At 50.5% G+C, this 22,841-nt stretch overlaps 2 protein-coding genes across 2 annotated transcripts in view; one reads left to right on the forward strand and one right to left on the reverse strand.

The window, feature by feature from the left end:
• MYO15A (myosin XVA) overlaps window positions 1-705 on the forward strand; it is a 14,780-nt gene extending 14,075 nt beyond the window's left edge. Inside the window, exon 33 of the mRNA XM_042037589.1 lies at window positions 518-705. Coding sequence (XP_041893523.1) covers window positions 518-705 — 188 coding nt within the window. The remainder of the gene's footprint in view (window positions 1-517) is intronic.
• Window positions 706-2,555: 1,850 nt separating this feature from the next.
• The window catches only part of CACNA1H (calcium voltage-gated channel subunit alpha1 H), a 146,888-nt gene continuing 126,602 nt past the window's right edge, over window positions 2,556-22,841 (reverse strand). Inside the window, exons 22-30 of the mRNA XM_042037332.1 lie at window positions 21,362-21,488; window positions 20,929-21,054; window positions 20,347-20,436; window positions 19,408-19,621; window positions 12,019-12,170; window positions 10,172-10,281; window positions 9,529-9,662; window positions 8,708-8,778; window positions 2,556-3,391 (exon numbers count right to left, since the gene is read on the reverse strand). Of these exons, the coding sequence (XP_041893266.1) occupies window positions 3,386-3,391; window positions 8,708-8,778; window positions 9,529-9,662; window positions 10,172-10,281; window positions 12,019-12,170; window positions 19,408-19,621; window positions 20,347-20,436; window positions 20,929-21,054; window positions 21,362-21,488 (1,030 nt within the window). The 3' untranslated portion in view covers window positions 2,556-3,385. The remainder of the gene's footprint in view (window positions 3,392-8,707; window positions 8,779-9,528; window positions 9,663-10,171; window positions 10,282-12,018; window positions 12,171-19,407; window positions 19,622-20,346; window positions 20,437-20,928; window positions 21,055-21,361; window positions 21,489-22,841) is intronic.

Here is a 22,841-nt window from a genome sequence, read left to right on the forward strand (position 1 = left end):
GAGAAAAGAAAATGCGGAGACCAGGAATTACATCAGCTACAAAGAGGGGAATGTGTTGCCCAGAAGTTGTGGATTCCCCATCTCTGGAGTGTCCAAGCCCAGGCTGGGTAGGACTTGGAGCAACCTGGGATAATGGGGGGTGTCCCTGCCCATGGCAGGGGGTGGAATGGGATGAGCTTTAAGGTCCCTTCCAACCCAAACCATTCCATGATCCTGTGATCCCATGACACATCCCAGAGGCACAGGACGCAGAGCACATGGTTACCCCTGTCAGCCAAAAAAAGGGCATAATTTTCCTTAAATATTATATCCAGGAACAAAGTTTCAGGCTGGGACAAATCCCTGCTTTTAAACACACCTGGCTTTTAAATTAGGAAGCCTCATTTTGATGTTTTAAGAGGAACCATTTTTGTTTTCACCCAAGAGTTGCCTAAATCCATTTGAAAGCTGTACCTACAGCTCTCTCGAGAGGAGGAAGTACCCAGAGATTGCACAGACCTTCATGATCCCATTCCAGTTGTCCCCCGTGGACACCCTGAAGAGGGTGAGGAAGGCCATGCCGAAGTTGGTGAAGGTGGCGTGGCGGCTCAGGCCTTCACAGGGGTTCTCATCACTGCAATCTGTGGGACAGGGAAGGAGCAGCACATCAGCCAAGCCACGCTGGATTATCCACAGCAGCCCCCAAAGCTGGGGGTGGCACCCTGAGCTATGTCCCATGGATATATGGCATCAGGGCGTGGTGACATCCTGGTCAGGAGGAACAGGGAGGACAGTGGGAAAGTTGTTTTCAGCTGGAGAGCCCTGGGACAGGACACCAGGAGGTAGGGAAGTGGTGGTGGTGGAATTTTCATCCCTGGAAACATTCAAGGCCAGGTTGGATGGCGCTTGGAGCAACCTGGGATAGTGGGAGGGGTCCCTGCCCATGGCAGGGGGTGGCACTGGGTGGGATTAAAAGTCCTTTTCAATACAAACCATTCCATGGTTCCATGATTTTATGATTTCTGTGATTTTCTTTACTCCTGGCTCTACAACCTCCTTTGTTTTCCTCTTGACTGTGCCCTTGCCCTGATGATTTTTACAGGGTACATCCACCACGAGGGATATTTTCACTGAGATAAAGTGGAGCAATTTGACATTTTCCCCCTGAGAATTAATATCCTAATGAATGCAAATTGAACATATGAAATATCCATCTTCCCATAAAACACAGGCTCGTTAAATATCCATTAGGACAGGCAGCAACAGCTCTTGGTTGGGCATTTCACTCTTAGATAATTAGTCAGAGGTAAATTGGAAGGAAAAACAAAAAAAAAAATTCCAAGAAAAACCCACAAATGACCAGCCCTTGGGGAGAGTGCTGACAGTTCCTGTGGCTGGCGTGGACTGATCAGGAAAAAGGAGGGAATATTCCCATTAAACTGGGCTGAGAAGCGGAGTCCTGCCCCAGAGGGGTTCCCTGGGCTGGCATTGTCCAGGTGTGTGTGTGGAAACAGCAGAAGAGCCATGTTACACCCCTGTGACTGAACAAATACACCCACAACTCCAGGGATGGAATATAAACCCACACTGTTTCACTCAGGCTGGATGCAGGACTAATTCTTTCCCCGGAATTTGTGGGAGACTGAAAAATAATTTGGTTTTGGTTGAAAGAATTATTCTGCTCTCAGGCACTTGTAATCTGAGCAGAGGGCTGGGCTCATAAAGGGGATTAATGACAGCCATAAACTCTGCTCAGGAAGGGCCCTGCTGGTGCTCCTGGAGCTCTAATTGGGATGGAAATGTCGAGGATGCAGACACAGCTCCTTCCAACAGCGTTTTCCAGGCTGGGCAAGGCAGGGCTGGGTGTTTGCTCTGATTTTAGTGATGGGCACATTCCTGAGCAGCTCCAGTATCCTCAGACTGGAGGATTAATTAATTAATGGTGGTCAACCAGGAACCACTGGATGCCTCCTGATGGATGGAGAGAGGGGAAGGTGATGCTGAGAGCACGGGCAGACAAGCCCTGGGCAGCTGGAAGAGCAGTGGCAGCCAAGAGCAGAGAGCTGATGGCATGTGGGGGAAGCTCCGAGCAGGGACATGTTTATGGTGGCACCTCTCCAGCAGGAATCTGACCCCCATGCAGCTCTGCAGACTCATGTGCTGTCTCCAGAAGCAAACTTCCATCTTTGTGAACAAATCCATGCTGGGCAATGAGATTGAAACAGCAAATAGCTCCTGCACAGCCAAGGGTGGCGTTGGACAAATCCCTAAATGTGTGTGTGTGTGTGTGTGTGTGTGTTAGACAGGCTCTGCGTTACATCCTCGCGTGTCAGCTGTGACCCTGAGATCAAGAGACAACTTTCATCTTCAGAACATGAGTGTGAAGCTGAGCAAGGCTCAAGAATGAGAGAGAGAGAGCAAAAAGGAAGCAGCCAGATACCAAATAAACATCGACCGGATGAAACGAGCGGCGTCAGGCCCATTACTCACCGAGCTTGCCAAACAATTCCACTCCCAGGGCAGCATAGATAAAAAACAGGAGCATAAAAAGTAGGCCAAGGTTCCCTACCTACACAAGGAGAAAGCAGAACAAGGGTCAGGCAAGTCGAGGTCATGAATGAAATCACTCCATCACATTTTCAACACAAGCAAAGGAGGGTGGCCAGAGGCAAAGCAACTTTCCCTTGGCTTCCAGCACCCTGGTCCCTCTCAGAGCTCTGCTTTAAGGGGCCCAGAGAGGTCTTTGTGTGGGGGAAGGAGCAGAAACGCTCTTGTGGAAAACAGCAGCTTCTCCATCACCCTCTGGAATCTGGCCACCCCAGGGTACCCTGCAGGGCAGGGCTGGTGTGGGACCTGGGGCTCTGGTTTGGGTTTGAGGGGCCTTTCCCTTCTTGGGACTCTGGGAGAGCAATAAGCCACAAGAGGAACTAACTGGTTTCCAAAGGTTTCACTGGCATGGAGGGCTGTCAGTGCTCCAGGGAGAGGAGAACTCCCTGAGCCTTTTCCTTTACAGGCACTTCTCAACAACCATTTCCCGGATTTTAGCTTCCTGCGTCCCACAGGATGAGGGAAAAGCCTCATCCCATACACCAACACTGCAGCTCCAGGTGCTGCTGGAGGTGCTCCAAGCCCCCCAAGGCAGCTGAAGGGGGTGACAAGTGCTCTTCACACCACCAGCATCACAGTTCTCCGTGCTGGATTCCATCCCAGCACAGAATCCAAGCCTCCAAAACATCTCCAAGAGCACATTTTTGGTGACTCAGGCAGAGAACACGAAGGGCAGAGTAACCTGACCTGCTACCACCTGCAAGGAACTGCTCACATTCATCTCTCCTGCCACTTTAATTGCTCCTGTTAGCAGCTCGTAACTGAGACAAAGTGAGTTCTCGGCACCACAAGCAGGATTTTATCCCTAAAAAACAAGGAATTAGGAGGTGATCCAGGCAGTCAGGCCCAGGGATTGGTGATCTCTGAGCTGTATTTTAGGGAACTCTTAGTTTTGGGAGAGTTTTGTTCTCTGAAGTGGCCACAACAGCATTGTTGGGTGCTTTGATTTAATTTCATCAGAGAGTTTATCAGTGTGATATCTGTCACTGTAAAATTAACACAGCTATTGCTGATGAAAGAGGGGAATTTTTATATTAAAGAAATGGGAATATTCCAATCACCCAGTGCAGGCTGTAATTGCTATAAAGCCTAAACTGGCTCTGCAATTTCCCTGACATTATTACCATCCTCCAGGGAATAATAAAGATAAAACAGGGATGTGGATGGCTGGGCTGGATTATCTCATCTGCCTCTGCTGCCTTCTGGAATAGCTTTTCCTACCTCACGTCTGCTGGACCACTGATGGTTTGGGAGACATTAGAAATGAGCAGGCACAAGCACAAACACAGCACGAACGCTGCTGGGGAGGCAAACGAGCAGATAATTACAGGGAATTAAAATAAAAGTGATAAACTTCGAGGCTGAGGTAACAGAAGAGGGTGCTGGATTTTGCTCTAAGCAGCCTGAATATTTTGATGCCTAAGTAATCAGCCTGCAAACGTATGGCACTGATAAAATTCCAAAGAATTTAGGCTAACTTGGAAGTTGTTACCAGGTTATGAGTCAAAGCTGTTATCTGCTTTCAACAGAGAGGAGAGGGAAGAGGGAAGAGGGAAGGGAGGAGGAGAAGGAGAAGGAGAAGGAGAAGGAGAAGGAGAAGGAGAAGGAGGAAGGAAGAAGAAAAGGGAAAAGGGAAGAGGGAAAAGGGAAAAGTCCTTCTCAGCCCATGGCCTCCACCAAGGCCTGAGCACAGAGAAAGACCCCAGGCACATTCCCAGGGATGGGCTGAGGAGCAGGAGCGGGGTCAGGGGCTGAGCACAGGGGGGGCAGCCCGTGTGTGTGTCTGTGACCTTGGTGAGTCATCCCAGTCCTGTAACTCCACTGTTCCCCTTTGGAATTCCCTCGGGGATACGTAATTAATGTCTCCAAAGCACTCTGAGATCTACCGAGACCAGACAAGGAAAAGATGGTGAGTGAATCATGCTGCTGGAAGGAACAGGAGAGGGCAGGAGCTTTTCTCCAAAGGCTGGGCTGGATGCTCCACCAGGAACAGAAATCCAGCTCTGGGCAGCATCCTCAGCTCTGGCAGCCCCAGCAGGCTCTGAGAAGTGGTTCTGGCTCTGAACAGCTCAGCCCAGGCTCCCTTATCCATCCAACTCCCCCTGACTCAGGCACAGAAAATTCCAGACACCCCCTCTCTCTGGCAGCCAGGGGCTATCCATCATTTCCTGGGAATCCAGTGCCAAGGAGGAGCTGAGGACTGCAGGGAGAGAAGCACAGATGAAGAACATCTCAGAGATGTTGGTGGTGCCCTGAAGACCTCAGAGAAGCCACAAGAGCTGGAGATGCCGGTGAGTATCTGTGATTCCTCCTGGACCTTCCCTCTGGAATGCTGGCTGGCAGCACTGGCCCTGTGCTGGGATGCTGTGGGGACACGGGCAGAGTCCTCCATCCCCCCCCGAAGAGCAGGGAGAGCCCCCAGGAGGGGCTGCACTCTCTCCCAGTGTATCCCAGCTGAATCAGTGCCCTACCACTGCAAAAGCCCTGGAATAAGCTGCTCAGCTCAAGGGAAGGGGCTTCCCTCTCCACACACCCAGCTGGCTCTGGGAGAGGCACTGATGGAATTTGTGTCTCCTGCTGCCGCACTCCTGAGTGAAGCCACTTCCTCCTGTGCCTCTTCCTGCTCTGACATCCATTGGCATTCCCGGTGTTGATGCACTCAGCTCCCTGAGATGCCTGTCCAGAGCGATTCCTCATCAAATTAAGCTCCTGCCAAGCCTTTCCAAGGCCATGAGTCCTCCCTATCCTCTTCCATCACTCTCCAGCCAAGGCAATAATCCTGGCAGCGGGAAAACACAGCCTAATTCATGCACTGGGCCCAGGAGAAAATGGACACCTCTGCCTGGAAAACAGAGGCCAGCTGTGAGAATTCCCGGATTGGTGGAGAGACACAGCCTTGGAGGGTGAAGTCACCTCAGGCTGACCTGAACAAGGTCCCCTTTCTGTGTCCCCTCAGCCCCATGGAGCCCAGCTCCAGGAGCCAGCAGGATGTTTGCTCCTCTGGAATTCTGTATCGCTGCTCCAGTCCCTCAGGGATCTCTGCAGCACAGCCCTACCTCCCTATCTCCCCAAATCCATCATCCCCAGTGCTGGCTGCTCAGACATTCCCATTCCTGCTCTCTGAGTTCACATCCCTGTGGCTCTCCAGGGGCTGGCAAAGGCAGGTTGTTGTTTTTGCCCCCCAGCTGCAGTCGGACAATGCCAGAAAAGCTCTCCAGGAGCTGAAGTTGAGATAAGCCCAGGAATTCCAGCACCAAGAGGAGATAAACTCCAGGACAGGAGCAAACTTCAGGTCCTGCCCTTCAGGGCTCTGCTAGGATGAGGAGTTCTTCACTTTTTTCTTGGCACAGAGTGCCTGTGGGGGCAGTTCCAAGCTTTTGAAGACAAAGAGGAGTCTCTTGTCCAGCCCGCAGGGAATTAATGTGCCATCCACGGATCAATCGAGAGGAGAGAAGGGAAAACAACCCAGATCTTTTGATAGGGAAGTTTCACATCTCATTGGTGTTGGAGGATGGGAATTGGGCTGGATTCCAGTTGTCCTCTCCACCAGGAAGAGCTGTGGCAGCTCAGCGGTGACTGCTGGGGGATTCACTTCCACCGGGAGCACTTTAAACCAAATTTAAATTCCAACTTTCCTACAGAAAGGGTGAGCTTTGGAAAGCTGGGAACGGGAAAAGGGCTGAAGGATCACCATAAACAGGAGGCTTAGAGAGCAGCCTTTGCTTCCAAACCCAACAGCCACCAGACACAGAAGCAAGGAGATAATCAGTCATGGATGAGCGGTGTAATTCATTATCGAGCCTCAGCGAGGACAGAGCTCAGAAAGAAGAGGAAACCACTTGAAGCAGGTCTTCAAAATCTGCTCCACACTGAGAGATTAAAGGAGTTCATTTCTCTCCCTTTCACAAGAGATTATTTTATCTACCACTGCTCCGAAAAGGAGACGTGCTACAAGAAAAAAGCAAGATTACATCCAGTGAACAAACAAACGTGGCTAATTCAGACTGAAAACACTAGATTTTTTTTTAGCAGGAAGAGTAAATAAGAATGTATTCCATCAACAGGGGATGGCTGATTCCCTAACACTTTGAATCCTTAAACCAAGAACCAGGTGTTGGGGTTTTTTTCTGGGATTGAGAGGACACGGAGAAGGTGGGCAGAGAAGGTGCCAGTTTGAGATCATTCCCTGACCATTCTCTCTGTCTCTGTGGCCTCTCCTCATTTTTTTTCCTCTTCTCCATCTCATTTTTTCCAGAGATCAGGTGGAGGAGAAGGTCTCTGACCTGGCAGACAGAGGTTACCACACAAGGAAGGTGCAATAGGAACGGTTTGAAAAGAGCAGCTCAAGCTCAGTCTGAAGTCCCATAAGAGGAGATTAATCCTGTGACAATCTTGGATCAACATGCTACATTCCCCCAAATCTGGGGATAATTGGTTCTCCAAGTGTTACTCAAATTGCTGAATAAAAATCAAATCCAAAGCTGATGAAAATCACCCCCCAAAAATGCAGTGACAGTTCCTTGTCATCGTCAGCCCATAAATGGGCATTCTCCACACACCAGACAAAGAATTCCCCCCCAAACCTTAATGAATAAACATTAAATTAGCTTTTTTTTGTCACTTAGAAGCCACATTCAATGAGGATTTTCCAGCTGTGGTTTTAGGATGCTAATTTAATTAGGCTAGGAACTCATCCCTGGCCTTGGAAATGAAAGCTGCAGCTTTATGAAGAGTGATGGTTGTCAGAGAGCTCTTCCTAAAATCCCCTTCTCATTTTCCCAGCTTCACTGAAGGCCAAAGTGGCATTTTTTTATCTGCACGAGATCTGCTCGGAATATCCCTGGGGTCTTCCCTTTGCAAGAGACCTCGCCTGGAATGCAAACTGCAAGAACACCCCAAGGAAGCCAAAAGCCTGGCCTGGAGCCACCCTATTGTTTATATGGGGGAAGAGAAAACAAGGAGGGAGAGAAAATATGGTCTGTGGTCACGGGGCTTTGTAAATTAAAAACCAGACACAAATGCAAGGATTCCATGAAATGCCAGCCCGGGGGTCAGGCTGGTGAATCCCTGCTTTAGTCTCAGCCGAAATCCTTCAGATCTGCAGAGCAAAGGGCAAATCCTCAGATTAGAAACATCTTCATGGCAATGATGAAGAGCAAAGCAAAGGGGTCTTTCCAAGGTAAAAAGATTCCCTGTTTTCCAGTTCTCTTGGAACTGGATCATGGTTCTTGGATCGTGGATTGCTCTGTACTTAGGAACTGAGTCCCAGGGTGGTTTTGGGTATGTTTGCTCCCGATTCTCTTGTGGCCACTTGTCCTCTGCAGGAGACTCGCACACGGTGTCTGCCCTTGGCTGCTCCTGGGATCCAGGGAATCGGAATGTGCAGGCAGCTGCGTTAACCCCAAACATGGAAAGCTCTGAGCTCACACCAGCACACCCACAAACGAGCAGAACACACCTTAAAAAGGGTAAGATTTAAAAGATTTTAAAAAACCCTCAACACCTTGGAATTCTGATGGAGGACTGAAAGCCAGCAAAAAGTTTCTTTCCTTCTTTTCTCAAATAAACAGATCCATAAAAAAGCAGTCCCAGGAAGTGAACACTTGAGGGATCCTATCAAATATCAGTCTGAGTCTGGCAGAGGTGCTGCTCCTCTTGCAGCTCAGGAGAGTTTGGTGATTGGAGACCCCAAATCAAGATTTTAACCCTCAGAAGCATCTCCCCAGTTTGCCTTTCCGAGGCTGCAGCTCGTCTGTCAGTAATTGTGGTTGTTCCTGCCTCCCAAACAAAACTCCTGAGTTGGAAGCTCCCAGTCTGCTCCCAGTGCTTTCTCCAACATCCTTCTCTGTCTATCCTGGCATTTCCCAAACTTGCCAGTGAAATGTGGGGTTCATTGGAGCTCTGCCTGCAGGAGTTTGCTCTCTGGGAACTCTTTTCCCATCATTTTGGTTCTCCCATCAAACACGCTCCAGGATGAGCCGTGCAAAACTCCACTCCCAAGGCCTGGAGAAAGCTGAGACCCTCCCCAGGTGGCTTCTAGAGGCCACCAAACAAGGAGCCCCAAAGGCACTTGTGTTCCCAAGGGGGACACCCTGGGCATGGAGGAATTTTGGGGGCTTACCTGGGGCAGGGCTTGCACCACCGTGTCCAGCAGAGCTCTCATGCCCGTGGCCATTTTCAGCAGTTTCAGCACTGAAATGAAGAGCAAATCCTGCTCAGCAGGGCTGGGGAATATTGCAGGGAAAATGCATGAAGGAAATCCAGGTTCAGGTCTGGCAGGGAGGGTTTCAATCTCTCTTACAGCCGTTTATCCACGTGGGGAGTTCTCTGCATCCCTGCGGGACTGAGCATCCCACTGTCAGTTCCAAGGGGAATGGATTCCCACTGCCAGAGGGCAGGGAAAGATGGGATATTGGGAAGGAATTCCTCCCTGGGAGGGTGCTGAGGCCCTGGCACAGGGTGCCCAGAGAAGCTGTGACTGTCCCTGGACCCCTGGAAGTGCCCAAGGCCAGGCTGGATGGGGCTTGGAGCAGCCTGGGACAGTGGAAGGTGTTGGGGTTGGAACTGGATGAGCTTTAAGGTCCCTTCCCACCCAACCCATTCTGGGATTCTATGAAAATGGACAAAAGCCTGCAAGAACTCCAATGTGGGCAGGCAGGAAAATGGGAGAAGGATGGGGAGCCACCTCATCAGTGAAGAACATCTTCCCAAGCTCCAACTGCCATCGCTTCCCACTCTGCTCTGGACCAGTATAAAAAGTCTGTGATCCAGGGCTGGAATCAGAATCCAACCGAGGATGCCACTGGAAAACCCCATGGAAACCCCAGCTTGTCTCTGAGCTGACATCTCATGTTCCCCACTGGAACTGAACCAGCAGGGTGTGAAGGATGAACGTCCAAAGGGTTTCCTGGGGTGGCTGGAGATCCCGGGAGCAGGACACACCTCTGGCTATCCTGAGCACCCTCATGATCCGGATTATGGTGGGATTGATGGGAAGCGCAGCATTCATCTCGATCTCCTCCAGCGTGATCCCCACGATTGACAGGAGAACTATGGCCAAGTCCAGCTGATTCCACCTACCAAGAGAGGAAGGACACACAAAATCCAAATGATACATGGATAGACGTCCAGGAGGAGGGAATTTTATGTTAATAACAGGCACCAGCAGATCCCAAGTGCATCTCCTCATTCCCATCTGGGCCCATGAATGTTAGGTGGTACAAAACCAGCTCAGAGCAGCTGGCACAGACATCCTGTGAGCCACAAAATCTGGGAAGTGACAGGGAGCTGACTGGGAAGTGTTTCTGACCTCTGAGCTGAGCTGGTCAGGCCTTGTGGAAAGGGAGGTACTGGGGGAAAAGATGCTTTTGGAATTTTGGGAGATTTCCGGAACTCCTCCTGCAAAGCCCAGCCAGCAGTTCTTAGGATTTCTAGCTCTTACACTACAAAGTCTGCACGCACAGAGAGCAGCCCTGGGCTCTTCCTGTGCCACCACAGCGATGCTGCATCTCCCCAGCATCTGGCCCTGAAAGTGGGTCAATCCAGCCCCGAATCCCAAATCCACATGGGTTCAAAGTGATCCCACCTGTCCTTAAAGAACCTCCGGAAACCAAAGGCCACCAACTTCAGGAGCGCCTCGAACACAAAGACGATGGTGAACACGTAGTTGCAGTACTTGAGGGCTTCATCCAGGGACTGAAAAGAGAGATCTCAGTTAGGCCAGCCCAGTTAGGCCGGCCCAGCTATCCTTTCCTAGACCACCCCCTAGACTGACAGGGAGCATGGTAAGGGAAGCACAGAAATATCAGGAATTGAGTCGTAAAGGCTGGCAGAGCTCACTAAATCACCCAGCAGAACTCAAATAAAGGCTCAGCCCCTGAGTCAAAGAAAAGTACCAAGATTAGTTCTGCTAAAAGTGTCAGGTTCAAGCTCAGTGCACAAACTGTTCAGTCTGGGCCAGACACAAAAACTTCACCCCTTCCCTATCTCCTGAAGATTCCTGGGTCTGAAGTGCCCAGCCTTGGGGAGAACAAAAGCCTCGATGGATCATTTCTTGATTCCAGCCCTCAGGACAAAGGCTTTGCTTAAAAAGCTCAGAAAAATAAATAAACCTTGGAGATGGATTAAACCTTTCCTTCTTGAAAAATGGGACATCTCCAGAGCTGGGCAAAGCGTGTCCATATTTGGTGCAACGTTCCTGCTCTCCACGGAGCCGCTCTCGGAAGTCAGGAATCCGCAGTGTTTATACTTGAGGATGATGAGTGTTTATAATGGATTTCATTGGAGCTCTGGGCCAACAATAGCAAAGGAATCTTGTGGGGCCTTAAAATAGAGAACTGGGGAGGAACTGGGGACAGGAGGCAGCGAAGGGGAATTTAGCTCAGTGTAGCACAGGACTCTGCATTTCCACTAAAAAATGGGAATTACGAGCATCGAACCAGACAAATTTGGAAATAAACGCAACAGAGGAGACTGCAAAGCACCTCCAAGGAAGCCCCAGGGAACAGGAAAGCTCTTTTTGTCCCCTTTGTGTGATGCCTGGGCTTTGCTGACCCCACACACACAGCGGGGTCACCAGGGCATGGCCACGCCCCAAATTTTGGGACTCAAGAGCTGAAAGTTTCTTCGGTGTTGGCAACAATCCCTATTTTTGTTCCAGGACCTGAAATAAAATGGCAGCTTAAAAACCATGGGACAACTTCCTATTCCATCCAAAGCCTGAGCCTGACTTCTGCCATCATTTGTGACTGCTTGCATTTGGATTTACAACTTGGTGTTAAGTGAACGTAAACCAGGTGTAAATAAGACCTCATGTGGATAAACAACATTTCCATGGGAAACAAAGGAATTTTCCTGCTGTAAAACACACACACACACACACACGTTACCCTCTGGCTCAGCATCCAGGAGGCATTTGCAGGTTACCATGGAATGCTGGAAAAGGAAATGCTGAGCCAGAGCTTCATCAGTGATAATGAAATGGAAAATTTATATATGGACAGCCCCCATGATTTATGTCCAAGGTGTTCCGAGGGGAGAATGATTTTATAATATATAAAAAAAGGGAGGATTGGACTTTTAAATTGGTTTTTTCTAACTTCATTGAGGAAAAGAAACGCTCTGCACACAGTAACTCCAAGTTTCTATCTGCTAATGGAATGTCCTAAAACCCTGGACTGCTCTCCAGTTTGAAGGCTCACTCGTCTGGGATCAGGAGAGGAAATATTTGGATTGGTCTTTTCCTGGTAAAAGCTTAATTCACTCTCCATTAGCGAGGGGTTATTACCCAAAGCAGGGAAATCAAGATTTTGCCTGAAGCAAGCGACTCCTGAACGGCAGAGCTGGATCAGAATGCCGAGGCTTTCCAAGAACTGGGAACGGCCCCGTGGCTGCTTGGATCCCAAGGGAGCCGTGCTGAGCGGCAGCTCCTACCTTGGGCTGGTTGTAGTGCTCCATGGACATGGTGATGACGTTGACGCCGATGATGAAGGTGATGAAGAGGTCGAGGTAGTGGCTGGTGCACAGGCTGTGGATGTATCTCCGCGCCGGCGAGTAGTCGGCGTAGTAGGGCCGGCGCTGGGCTTCTGCAGGGGACACAAAGGGCACCAGTGAGCCACGAGTGCTGCAGGGCTGGTGGCCACCACCACGTGGCCTGAGGGTCATCTCCCACCTGGACACAGGGTGGAGAATGGAGCTGAGCAAACCGTGGGAAGCGGTTGAGTGATTCCTGAGTGATTCCGTCTCCCAGGACTGCCCCGGTGGGGTTTTTGGGATGAGCCCACTCTGGTGCCAGCCAGGTCCTTCCCTCTGCCCTCCCCTCATGGAATGGGAAGCAGGCAGGGGGAGGAGCAGGATGGACACGGGACCCAAAGCCAAGGGAAGAGCTTCAAACCCAGCGAAGCTTCAGCTGCAGGTGAGGCCAAAGCTTCGGGCAGGACTCATCTCTCCCAGTCCTGCTGGTGCCAGGCATATTCCAGGTGGGAGAAGAACATGCCCTGAGCTCAGCTTGAGTGCCAGGAGGTTTTTGGGGCGTTTGGAAGGCCTGAGGAAAAGCAGCAGTGCCGTGGCAGGGCATTCCTGAGGGTTGGGAGACACAGGACACGGCCACAAAGCGCTTGGCTCTGCCAGGACAACCAGCACAAGCTTGTCTGGAAACAGAAATATAAATTTCTATTTATAAAATAGATCATTAAACAATATATCCAGGGCTCAGGGCACAGCTGCATCTAAAACCATTCAGAACCACGTGAATTTTACATCTCTGCCTCTGGTTGTGATCCCTCCTTTTTTTTCCTCTTTGAAATGGGGGAATTTCTGCCTGTGACCAAATTCCTGGGGCTGCTCCAAGGAGAGTGTTTGGACCCCAGGACTGTATTTACTGCGTGTGTCTGTCTCAAATGAAACTGTGACCACAGGGATGGCCGTGGGCACTGGATGGAGTCAAATTCCTTTCCAAGTGAAGCAATGTAAATATTCCGAGTTTACACAAGGCCAAGGCAGCATTGCTGTGGATTTTACAAGTGGAAGAGACACTGAGGCCGCAACAAGTCAGAGCAGGATTGTTCTTAACAGCGAATATTTTGCAAATATTTCATCAAATTCAGCTTTAAATGCATGAAAAGCTCAGAAGAAGTTGCTTCACCTTGAAAATAAGGAGGGAAATCAGTTTGGAAGTACTCAGTGCCCTCCTGAAATTCATCTCCCACTCCTCTCATCCTGCTAATACCTTTCAGATGGAAGGACTCTTGAAACGTGGGAGATTTTTTGTGCTGCAACTGATGCCAGATTAAAATCCAAAACTTTGAAATTAGTTGGATAAAGGGAAGCAGAATCTGCAGCTCTCTTTCAACTACATTTTTTTTTCCTGGCAGTTAAAAGTACAGTGGAGGCATTTAAAAAACATTTCCTCCTGACCAGGGTCACCAAGGCTTGGGGTTTTTTTCTGCTAAGGGGTGTGGAAAAACAAGATGAAAACAACCAGAGTTGGTTTTGAATACTTTTTTTTTTCTCTTGCTTTCATGTGCTTAATCCTACGAGTCATCTTGGACTGCTGGGGCTGTCTCTGCTACTGAGCTCAGCCTGCCTGCAAAATAATAACAAAACCATTGCAGTGTAATATTTATTTCAGCCCAGACGAGGTGCTTTCATGTGTGTTCAGCATTACAACATCCTTGTACTTTTTTTTTTTTTTTTTCATTTTTTAGGGAATGTCTTCTTGGGAGTGCAAATCACCAACTCCTTGGGAGGTCTGAGAAGACCCTTAAATGTTATATTTATTACTGATGAATGGTTGATGAATGGATTTCAGGACGTGAGCAGGGATGCGTTGGCAGCAAGTAAGGAAAAGAGGTTGCAGGTGGCTTTAACCACCCCTCACCTGCCCAAATGCCCGATTTATTCACTATTCAGCAAAAGATCAGGTGTCTGTTCTACTTTATAAACCAATTACGTACGTAGAATCACAAGAAGACATTTTCCACTGTCAGGCACTGAACTGAAAACCTCCTGAATTTCCTGGCAGCAACACAGCTCCTTCTTTGCATGGGCTGGAGAGGAGAAAACCAAGGAGCAAGCAGCCAGCCCTAAAGGTGGGTCTGTCCTACAGCACAGAGGTCTCTCAGCACTGCCCGGGCCTGCCCAAATTCCTGCTGGGACACCTTGGGACAGGCTTAACCTGAGGGAGCTCTAGGAGAAGCCTGGCTGCTTTAGGATGCACACAGCCCAAAGCTTAAGGGACAGGAAGGAAACTCCCCCGGGGGACACATGCAAGGACGGTGGGGATGGAGGTGACAGAGGTGACAATACCCACATGCAGCAGGGCCATGCTCAGGAGGACCCCATGCAGTGTCCACTCGAGGAGATGCTGCCCGTGCCAGGCTGGAGAAGGGAGCTGGCATGTGCCCGAGGAGCCAGGGCTGGACTGGGAGATCCCGGGAAGGCAGAGGGGTTGCAGCAGGGTGGGAGCAGTGGGAGAGAAGCCCCACAGCTCTGGCAGGAGGGAGTTGCAGAGCTCCAGAGCCTCAGGTCGTTCCCAATCCCTTCAGGGTTCCCTTTGGGAAGTTTTACCTCTGTTGACAGCATAGAAGGGGCTCTGAGCTCCTCTCAGGTCACATTTTTAACTCTTAGAGGGAATTTTAAGTCCCCAGATTGTGTTGAGGGTTCACTGCACACACCCTGACTGCTGCTGGCACAACCAGAGCCGTGGGATCTGCAGGAGAACCTGGATGAGGAGGATGCTGCTCCGTGGGATGTGGGCGCAGCAACCAGGGGCCACCTGATCCATTATTAATCCCAGCAGGCAAAACACGACCTGTGCCTTGGTTTCTCTGGGAAAATGGTTTTTGGGATGAGACTCCCATCAGCCAACTGGCAGATTTCTGTCATCATGGAATCATGGAATGGGTTGGGTGGGAAGGGACCTTAAAGCCCATCCCATGCCACCCCCTGCCATGGGCAGGGACACCTTCCACTGTCCCAGACTGCTCTAAGCCCTGTCCAGCCTGGCCTTGGGCACTTGCAGGGATCCAGGAGCAGCCCCAGCTTCTCTGGGAATCTGTACCAGGACCTCCCCACCCTCACAGGGAATAATTCCTTCCCAAAATCCCATCTACCCCTGCCCTCAGGCAGTGGGAAGCCATTCCCCTTGTCCTGGCACTCCATGCTCTATAAATGCTCCCTCTCCATTAAACACAGACAAGTTTCCCTTCAGCTGCTGGTTCAAACTGGTGGAAACACAGCAGGGAAAAAAGAAACCATCAAACAGATGAAAAACAGGAAAATCCCAGCCCTTCCTCCCCCCACTTTTAGATGCTGGCTAATGCTTGAATCTCACCTCTCTGCAGAGTATTTAAACTTTGCTTGTGGTTCTGCTGACATGAAAATTAATGAAGCACCATCCCCTGGCTTAAAAGCATTTTTAGTTGGCATTACAATCCCCAGCTCCAGCTCCTCCATTACAACGCTCTGCATGAAACATTAGAAAGCCCTAATGGGGTTATTCATGCCTGGAACAGAGCAGCTCTGTACCTGCAGCTGCCTGGAAAAATAAGCAGCAGGGTTGGATAATTCCCTGCTTGGAAACTCTGAACACTCAGGGATACAGCACCCAAAACTGGAGCTCCAGCTCAAATGTTTCTGGTGAATACAGAGAGGGTTGTGGCACTGAGGGGGTGCTTAAATTGGAATATCAGCGTGTGCCACCCTCTAGAGAAAGGTTTGCAGTCACTGCTCTGAAAGGCACCTCTGCCGGGGCTTAAAACGGCCTCGTCCTTCCACAATTCCCAGCTCTGTTGGGAAAAGCCTCTGAGGAACAGATTTGTGGCCACTCTCCTCTCATAGAGAGGAAATGGGGAAAAAGTATATCTGAATTCTCAGTTTTTGGGGTCTTCCCAAAGGGACACCACTGGAAGGCACTCTGCTCCCAGCTACAGCCTTCCCTGGGCTGGGATTCTGGGATTTCCAGCTCTTCCTGCTCTGCTTTCAGCCCCCAGTGTCACCCAGACCCCCCTGCAGCCTTTGAAGTGCGGAGCTGACCTGACACAGCAGATCCACGAGGGCTGGATTTGGCCCTGGATCCCAAAAGCAGAGGAGATCAAGCTGATCCACATGTTTTTAATCAAAACCTTAAGTCTGGGGAGGCTGCTTTCAGTCTGTGTCTTCTGAGAAGCTCATTAAAAGGCTGAGAGCAGCAGGATTGTTAAATTACACTTGGATATAATGGATGGAGCAGGGACTGCGTCAGGAAAAATATTCTGGTTTATCTTGAATTTTTTTTCCCTTCACATAAAAAAGTTCACGGAGCAGTTCTGCCTTTAAAACCACATCAAATGCATTTTTCAGTGTCCTCACCCCCTGCCCTCTGCTCTCCTTGAGCACAGTGAACCTGCAGCCAATCCCTTCAGCAAAGTGGCCCTTGGATGGGAAAGAGGAAATGTTTTGGAAAGGTCTGAGGTGGTGACAGCAGAGAACTGGGCTGAGAGGGACTTTCCTGCTGAAAAATCCCCCCAAAGCAGGTGATGAGTCCCCATCCCACCTGAGAAGGAGCTGGGTCCTGCTGCAGGGCTGTGTTCTCCATGGAGCAATCCCTCTGCCGGGCTCCAAATCCTGGATTCATCTTGGGATTGGTGCCCAGATCACCCAGCTGAGGTTTATCCCATTCCTAGGGCTGTGTTCTCCATGGAGCAATCCCTCTGCTGGGTTCCCAGGCTCCAAATCCTGGATTCACCTTGGGATTGGTGCCCAGATCACCCAGCTGAGGTTTATCCCATTCCCAGCCCCGATCCCAGCCTGCCACAGCTCTGTGGTGCATTTCTGTGTGTGCACGTAGGGACAGACCCCCCAGCCCCCAGTGGACATCACAGACAGGGGACAGGGACAGGACACACAGACAAGGTGCCAGGCAGACAGCGAGCCCAGAGGGTGCATTTGTGGCCTAAATCTTGCTCCTCTCCTGGTCTCTCCAACGCTGGGAATGGTGACTGAGTTAAAAGCAGGGATCTTTGTCAGCCTTCCCACAGTCCTCACTCCTCTCCCTGGGCTGACCAGGCTCTCTCCTGCTGTTCCACAGGGGTGGCACAGAGCGCTGGGACACATGGAAGCGGTGGAAGGGACACATGGAAGCAGAGGAAGCTGCCAGCTGCTGTCACCATGCAGATCCCACAGCTCCACGAGCACACACACACCCCACAGCCACAGCTCACATCTTTCTGAGTCTGCCACGGTTTTTTCATCAAATCCATCGTCTTTGAAATCCCCCAGGAGGTGCAAACCCCTCCCAATTGAAACAAAAAAGAATCCCTTAAAATGGAAACAGCAATCTTCCCAAATGTGTACCAGATATTTGGGTTCACCTTGTTAACAACTCCAGTCTGAATGCCAAGCTGTACCTGCAGGTAGAGCCAGACAATTTCAGGGAACCTTCTGGAAGCCCAGCACATGGCCAAATGTTTCACTCCTCAGCTGCTGTATTGACTTGATCCCCTTCCAGAAATCTGTCCTCCTCCCTGTGTGCTCTCCGTGAAATGTTACAACCCTCATCTGTGCAATGGCTGCTCTGAAATAGCTCCTTGGAGGTGGTGGATAAAGAGGGACAATGTCACAGTGTCCATCACTTTGACAAGGACTGGCTCTTTTTTTGGTGTCTGAGCTGTGGAGTCACAGCCAGGCTTTAATAAGATTTATTTCCTAATCAGGAACTGAGCTGTGCCTCCATACCTGTGCCCCTGTTTTCTCTGAGGATGCTTAAAATTGCTTTATTTTTTAAAATGTCATATAAACTTTGAGTTTATCTGAATGTCTTTGAGGTCAGCACTTTGGAGCAGAAGCTGCACAAGGAGGACCCTGGGGAGCCTGTGACTGATTTCCCTGTGCTGGAAATGCTGCCTTCAGGATTTCCACCCTCAGACTCCCAAAGCAAAATGGGAAAAGGGGAAGGAAATTGCATTTGAACTCTTTGAAATCTCTGGAGAGAGTCAGCGTCTGCTTGAGCTGGATTTCATTGTAAGCCAGGCACTGAACTCACAACTGGCCAAAATGAAATGGGCTTGGCTCTCCCTGTGGGGACAACGGTGCCACCATTTAGTGCTGAGGTGTCCCCTGGCTCTAACAAAGAGCACCAGAGGAGCAGGAGAGGGGCTGTGAGGGACACAGCTCCTGCCTCAGGCCTGGACGGATGTAGGGAATGGGATGGGGTTTCTCCCAGCAAAGCCTGTGCCTGCTGTGTCCTTGGAGCTGGGCTGTTCTTCCAGCTGGAAATGGATATCCATGGCTTGATGTTTGGGAGACAACGATTTGTCACAGTATTGGGTCCTTCCAGGAGATGACACAGCCAGGCAGAGTCACAGCACTGCTGCAGCAAACAGGGCCCAAAAAGCTCAGCCTTACCCCTGACTAAGCTCAGCTTTGATCTCAGTGGCCAGGTTTCCTCACTCCTCAAAAATGCCTGGCAGGCTATCCCTGCTCGCTAAAGCTTGTGGGAAAGCTGTGGCTGCTTTCCTGGCACCTTTCCTGGGAATACCCACTCGATGCTAAAGGCAGCTGGTCCCAGGTGCAGCCTGCCCGGGGGAGGTGGCAATGAACAGGTTTGGGGCAGGAAAGGAGCACAGGCTCAGGTGGTTTTTGGGTTTGACAGTCCCTGCTAGATCCACCGAGAAGGAAATTTTGGCTAAAGGCCTTTTGTTGCACCCTAATGGCCCTGCCCCTGGCCAGTGTTCCAAGGACAAAAGGAGTCCCGGGAGTGAGTCCCAGCCTGGAATGGGACAAGCATCTCTTGTCATGGACACCTCCCCGAGAGGAATTGTCCCTCCAGCCCCAGCCCGGGGCTGCCCTGCTGTCCCCAGGCCGTGGCTCTGCCCATGCCCCCATGCAGTGTCCGTGGCATGCGGGGCCATGCTCCAGGACTCCCAAACAGCATCGCTGCTGTTTTATCTGAGAAAAGAACTCACAAATCAAACCCCGCCACCACCCTCAGATGCAAGCGGCGCGTTAAGGCACGGAGGAGCCTCGGAGTGGCCTCCAGGCGCAGGGGAAGCATTGAAGCTGTTCACCCCTGTGTCCCTCGGTGCTGGGGACACTGTGGCCTTGCAGAGAGGACTCTGCTGGAGGGGGATTTTCTCCCCAGCCAGGTGAACAGGTATCGCTTCCCATCAGCTCATCCAGGACAATCCCAGGGCATCGCCAGCCCGCGGCTTAAGGCACCGCCAAAGAGGTAACGAAGCAACACAACCTCCTGGACCCCAACAAAAAAAAACAAAGGAAAGGAAATCTTGCTTTGGGAGCAGGCAGGGCTCAGAAAGATTTTGGTTTGTAAGGTACTCTACCGACCAGACAGGTACATCTCCTTACTCCTGCGCTTTTTCTCCAGGCGGCGGAGCCGCTTCTCCTCCCGGCGCCGCGCCTCCTCCGCCTCCTGGTGCTGCCGGCACTTGTGGAAGTTCTCCACCACCACCCCCACGAACATGTTGAGCACGAAGAAGCTGACGATGAGCAGGAAGGAGATGAAGTAGAGCAGCATCCAAGGGTTGTGGTTCTGGATGGGCTGGGGGAGGTAAGAACAAGGGAGAAGCGGCACAGGCAAGGTGGGTTAAATCAGGTTTTTGGGTGCTCTGGAGCAATGAGTTGTGTGGGGAGGAGGAGAGGACCGGGAAGAGATTTCTCCCAAAGCATTTTCCTCTCCTTCACCTTCTCACTGGCTACAATTCACTTTTGGTGTAAAGCCCACTCTAAACTGCCTTACAGGATTTAATTATTTTGGTATCTATTTCACACAGCTTCAGATAAATCTCAGTGGATGAGCATCATCCCACCAGCAAGATTGTTTCAGCTAAAGACAGGCTCCAGATTTTTAATTTTTCAGATGTGGGCTCTTGGTTAATGTTTCTCAGTTGTTACCAGATCTTCAGAAGTGGGGGAAATTAGGTCCAAAGTGTTACTGTGGCTCCGTGTGGGTCCTACTCATGGGAGACTTGACTTCCCACGGAAAATGCCACCTAACTCAAAAACTGAATGTCTCTTGCACAACACTTCTGGTGGTTTCCCATCCTCAAATACCCTCATTCTAATTCAAAACCCCATTAGACCTTGCCTGTACTACAGCCACTGGAAAAGCAACTCCAAGGAGTGGAAAACTTTGGCAGCTCAAAGGGTAACTGGGACCTCGAGGAGGTTCTACAGCTCTGCTCCTTCCTGAGACTTGAAAAACCCTGGATCGCCCAGGCCTGAGGCTTGAGAGAGCAGCACAGCTGGGCTCTGCAGGACAGGTACCTGTTGGTCAATGCCCACGGCGTCCAGCCCATCGTACATGATGTTCACCCAGCCATCCTTGGAGGAGAGGACAAACAGGGACATCAGGGCCTGGAAAACGGACAGAAGAGGTTGGTCTTGCCTTTCAGTCCCCAGAGAGGAAACTCCCAGCTCCTCCTGTGGCCTGGCCTGCTTTTCAGCCAGAAGGAAGCACCTTATTTTCTTCATTTGCAAACAGAACAGCAAGAAATCGCGAGGCTAAAAGGGGCAGCTGAGGGGTTGCATCCCAGAGCAGTGGCTTCAGGACAACACTCCTGAAAACAACGAACTGCACAACCTCAGCAAGAGACCAAGTGTTGATCTGATCCATTTTTAGTCATTTAGAGCAAAAGACAGAGATTTCCAGATAAAGTCATAGAATGACTGAGGATGGAAAAGAACTCTAAGATCACCACGTGCAAGTATCAACCCATTGATAGATGATTGCAACACTAATTCTGGAAAATTCCTATGATGGAGGCTCCACACCCTCCTGAAGCCACACATTTTAAGTGTACATTCATGAAAAGCTGGCCCTGAAAATCCCTGCAGGGAGGACTTTACCTGCCCCAAATTGTCGAAGTTGTACTTCCTCCGGACCCATTTGTAGTGAGCGTTGGTGCAGTCGGCCTTCGTGGTGATGTTTTTGACATCAGGGCCATCACAGTAGTAGAACTTGCCTTTAAAAAGCTGCATTTGAGAACACAAATTAAAAAAAAAAAATGAACAAAACCCAAGCAGCTTTAAAAAGTCTGATTTATCTTTCATTCCTTTAGAGGAGTTCATCATTAGGTTCATCTCCTAATCCTGAGATCCTTGCTGGGAGCAGGTGCCAACCCCACCCTTTCTCCTAAAGCCTGGCTCTTCTTCCCCAGCTGAAATCTTCCTTTGGAGGTATTTCAGCTCATTATTTCCACCTCAACCCAGCAGGTGAGAAAAGCAGCTTCTCTTCTGCAGCAGTTGCTTAGAGGCAGCCACGGGGAGGGAAATACTCTACCTGGACCCCTAAAATCCCAAAGATGATGAAGAAAGCACAGCAGATGAGAACAATATTCCCAATAGGCCTCAAGGAGGAGATCAAGGTTTCCACCACCAGCTTCAGACCTGGGGCTCTGCTGATGACTCTGGAAAAAAAAAACGACAAGACAACGAAGCTTTTAATTGTTCTGTTATCACCGAGCTGCTTCTTGTCTGCTCTCTGAAGCTGGCACAACCCTCCTCCACCTGCAGGCAGCACTCAGAGACAATCAGGGACTTCTTCAGACCACCAGAACGTTCCCAGTCACGTCAGATGGAATCCAAGGAGTGACAGCTGGGCAGAGTGAGGAGGGGAGACTCCCTATGGGCAGGATCTCAGAGTTCCCCCGCTGGGGTGTTTTTACCTCAGTCCAGGGGAGTGATCCCTGCAAGGGCTCTGATCCCAGCCCAGGGACACAGGCAGGATCCTCCTTCCTCTCCCAACATGTGAACAGCTTCCCAGCAGGACTGGAGAGCATGTCTGGTGCTCCTTCTGCAGTAGTGGCCATGACAACTTTCCAAACAGAGTAATTCCAATTTGTTTCCTAATGAGTTCCTGAACTGGCTCGTAGCTAACAGGAGCCTGTGATCAACAGCTCCACAGCCAAAGGGTCAATCCCGTTGGGAAGCAGCTTCCTGGTGTGCTCTGAGGCAGGTTTTGGGTGTTATGAAGAACAGGAGCGCTGCTTTCCTGGAGGAGAGCCTGGGGAATGCACTGCTGTCCCCTGGGATGTGTGAGTGGAACCAGCCCAAGCCAAGCTTTCCTGGGAAGGGCGAGGTGGGAGTTTTGCCTGGAGAACATCAAAGCTGTTTTTAGGAGGGGCCTGTGGAGGGTGAGTCCTTGCAGGGAGCTGCAGCTCACACCGATGATGATGCCTTGTGCCTGCCAAGCCCAGAGAAAAGAGTTTTGTGCTGCAGCATTTCCACAGGGTCTTGTTTGAGAGAAATCATGTGGAGACTGAACTGCACCTCCAAAGTGTTAGGAATGGTCCCTGGAGCCATCCTGTGCCGTGGTGAGAGGTGATGAATTCCTCTCTATTCATAGGATCTGGCCTAGTTATTCTCAAAGACCAATTCCCTCTTTCCTACTTCCCTTTCCTTACGAACTGCCTGTGCCCTCAATTCTGTTCCCACTTATGTGGGTCACACAGGGTCACTTGTCCAGGGTGTCCTGGGGACCCTGATGCCACCAGCAGAACAGAGAGGAGTCAGAAACACCGACTAACTTGTCACTAAGGTGGCACAGAGCACAAAGAGCTGTTGTTCTTGAGGTCTAAAAGATTCCCTCTTCCTATCACTCCCACAAGCACAGCTTTGTCCCAGAAAGTTCACGGGTTTTTGGAGGTGACTGTCTCATTCCCCTGAAATTTCAGTAAAAAAAGGCTCCTGGTTCTTGCCAAGCAGGACAAAACCACAACAGGAGCTGATACAACCCCCCCAAGCATTCTCACTCTTTGTTA

The sequence above is a fragment of the Corvus kubaryi genome, unplaced genomic scaffold (assembly GCF_017639235.1).
Source record: "Corvus kubaryi isolate FWS band 111438036 unplaced genomic scaffold, C.kubaryi_AGA036_p1.0 37387, whole genome shotgun sequence".
NCBI lineage: Eukaryota > Metazoa > Chordata > Aves > Passeriformes > Corvidae > Corvus > Corvus kubaryi.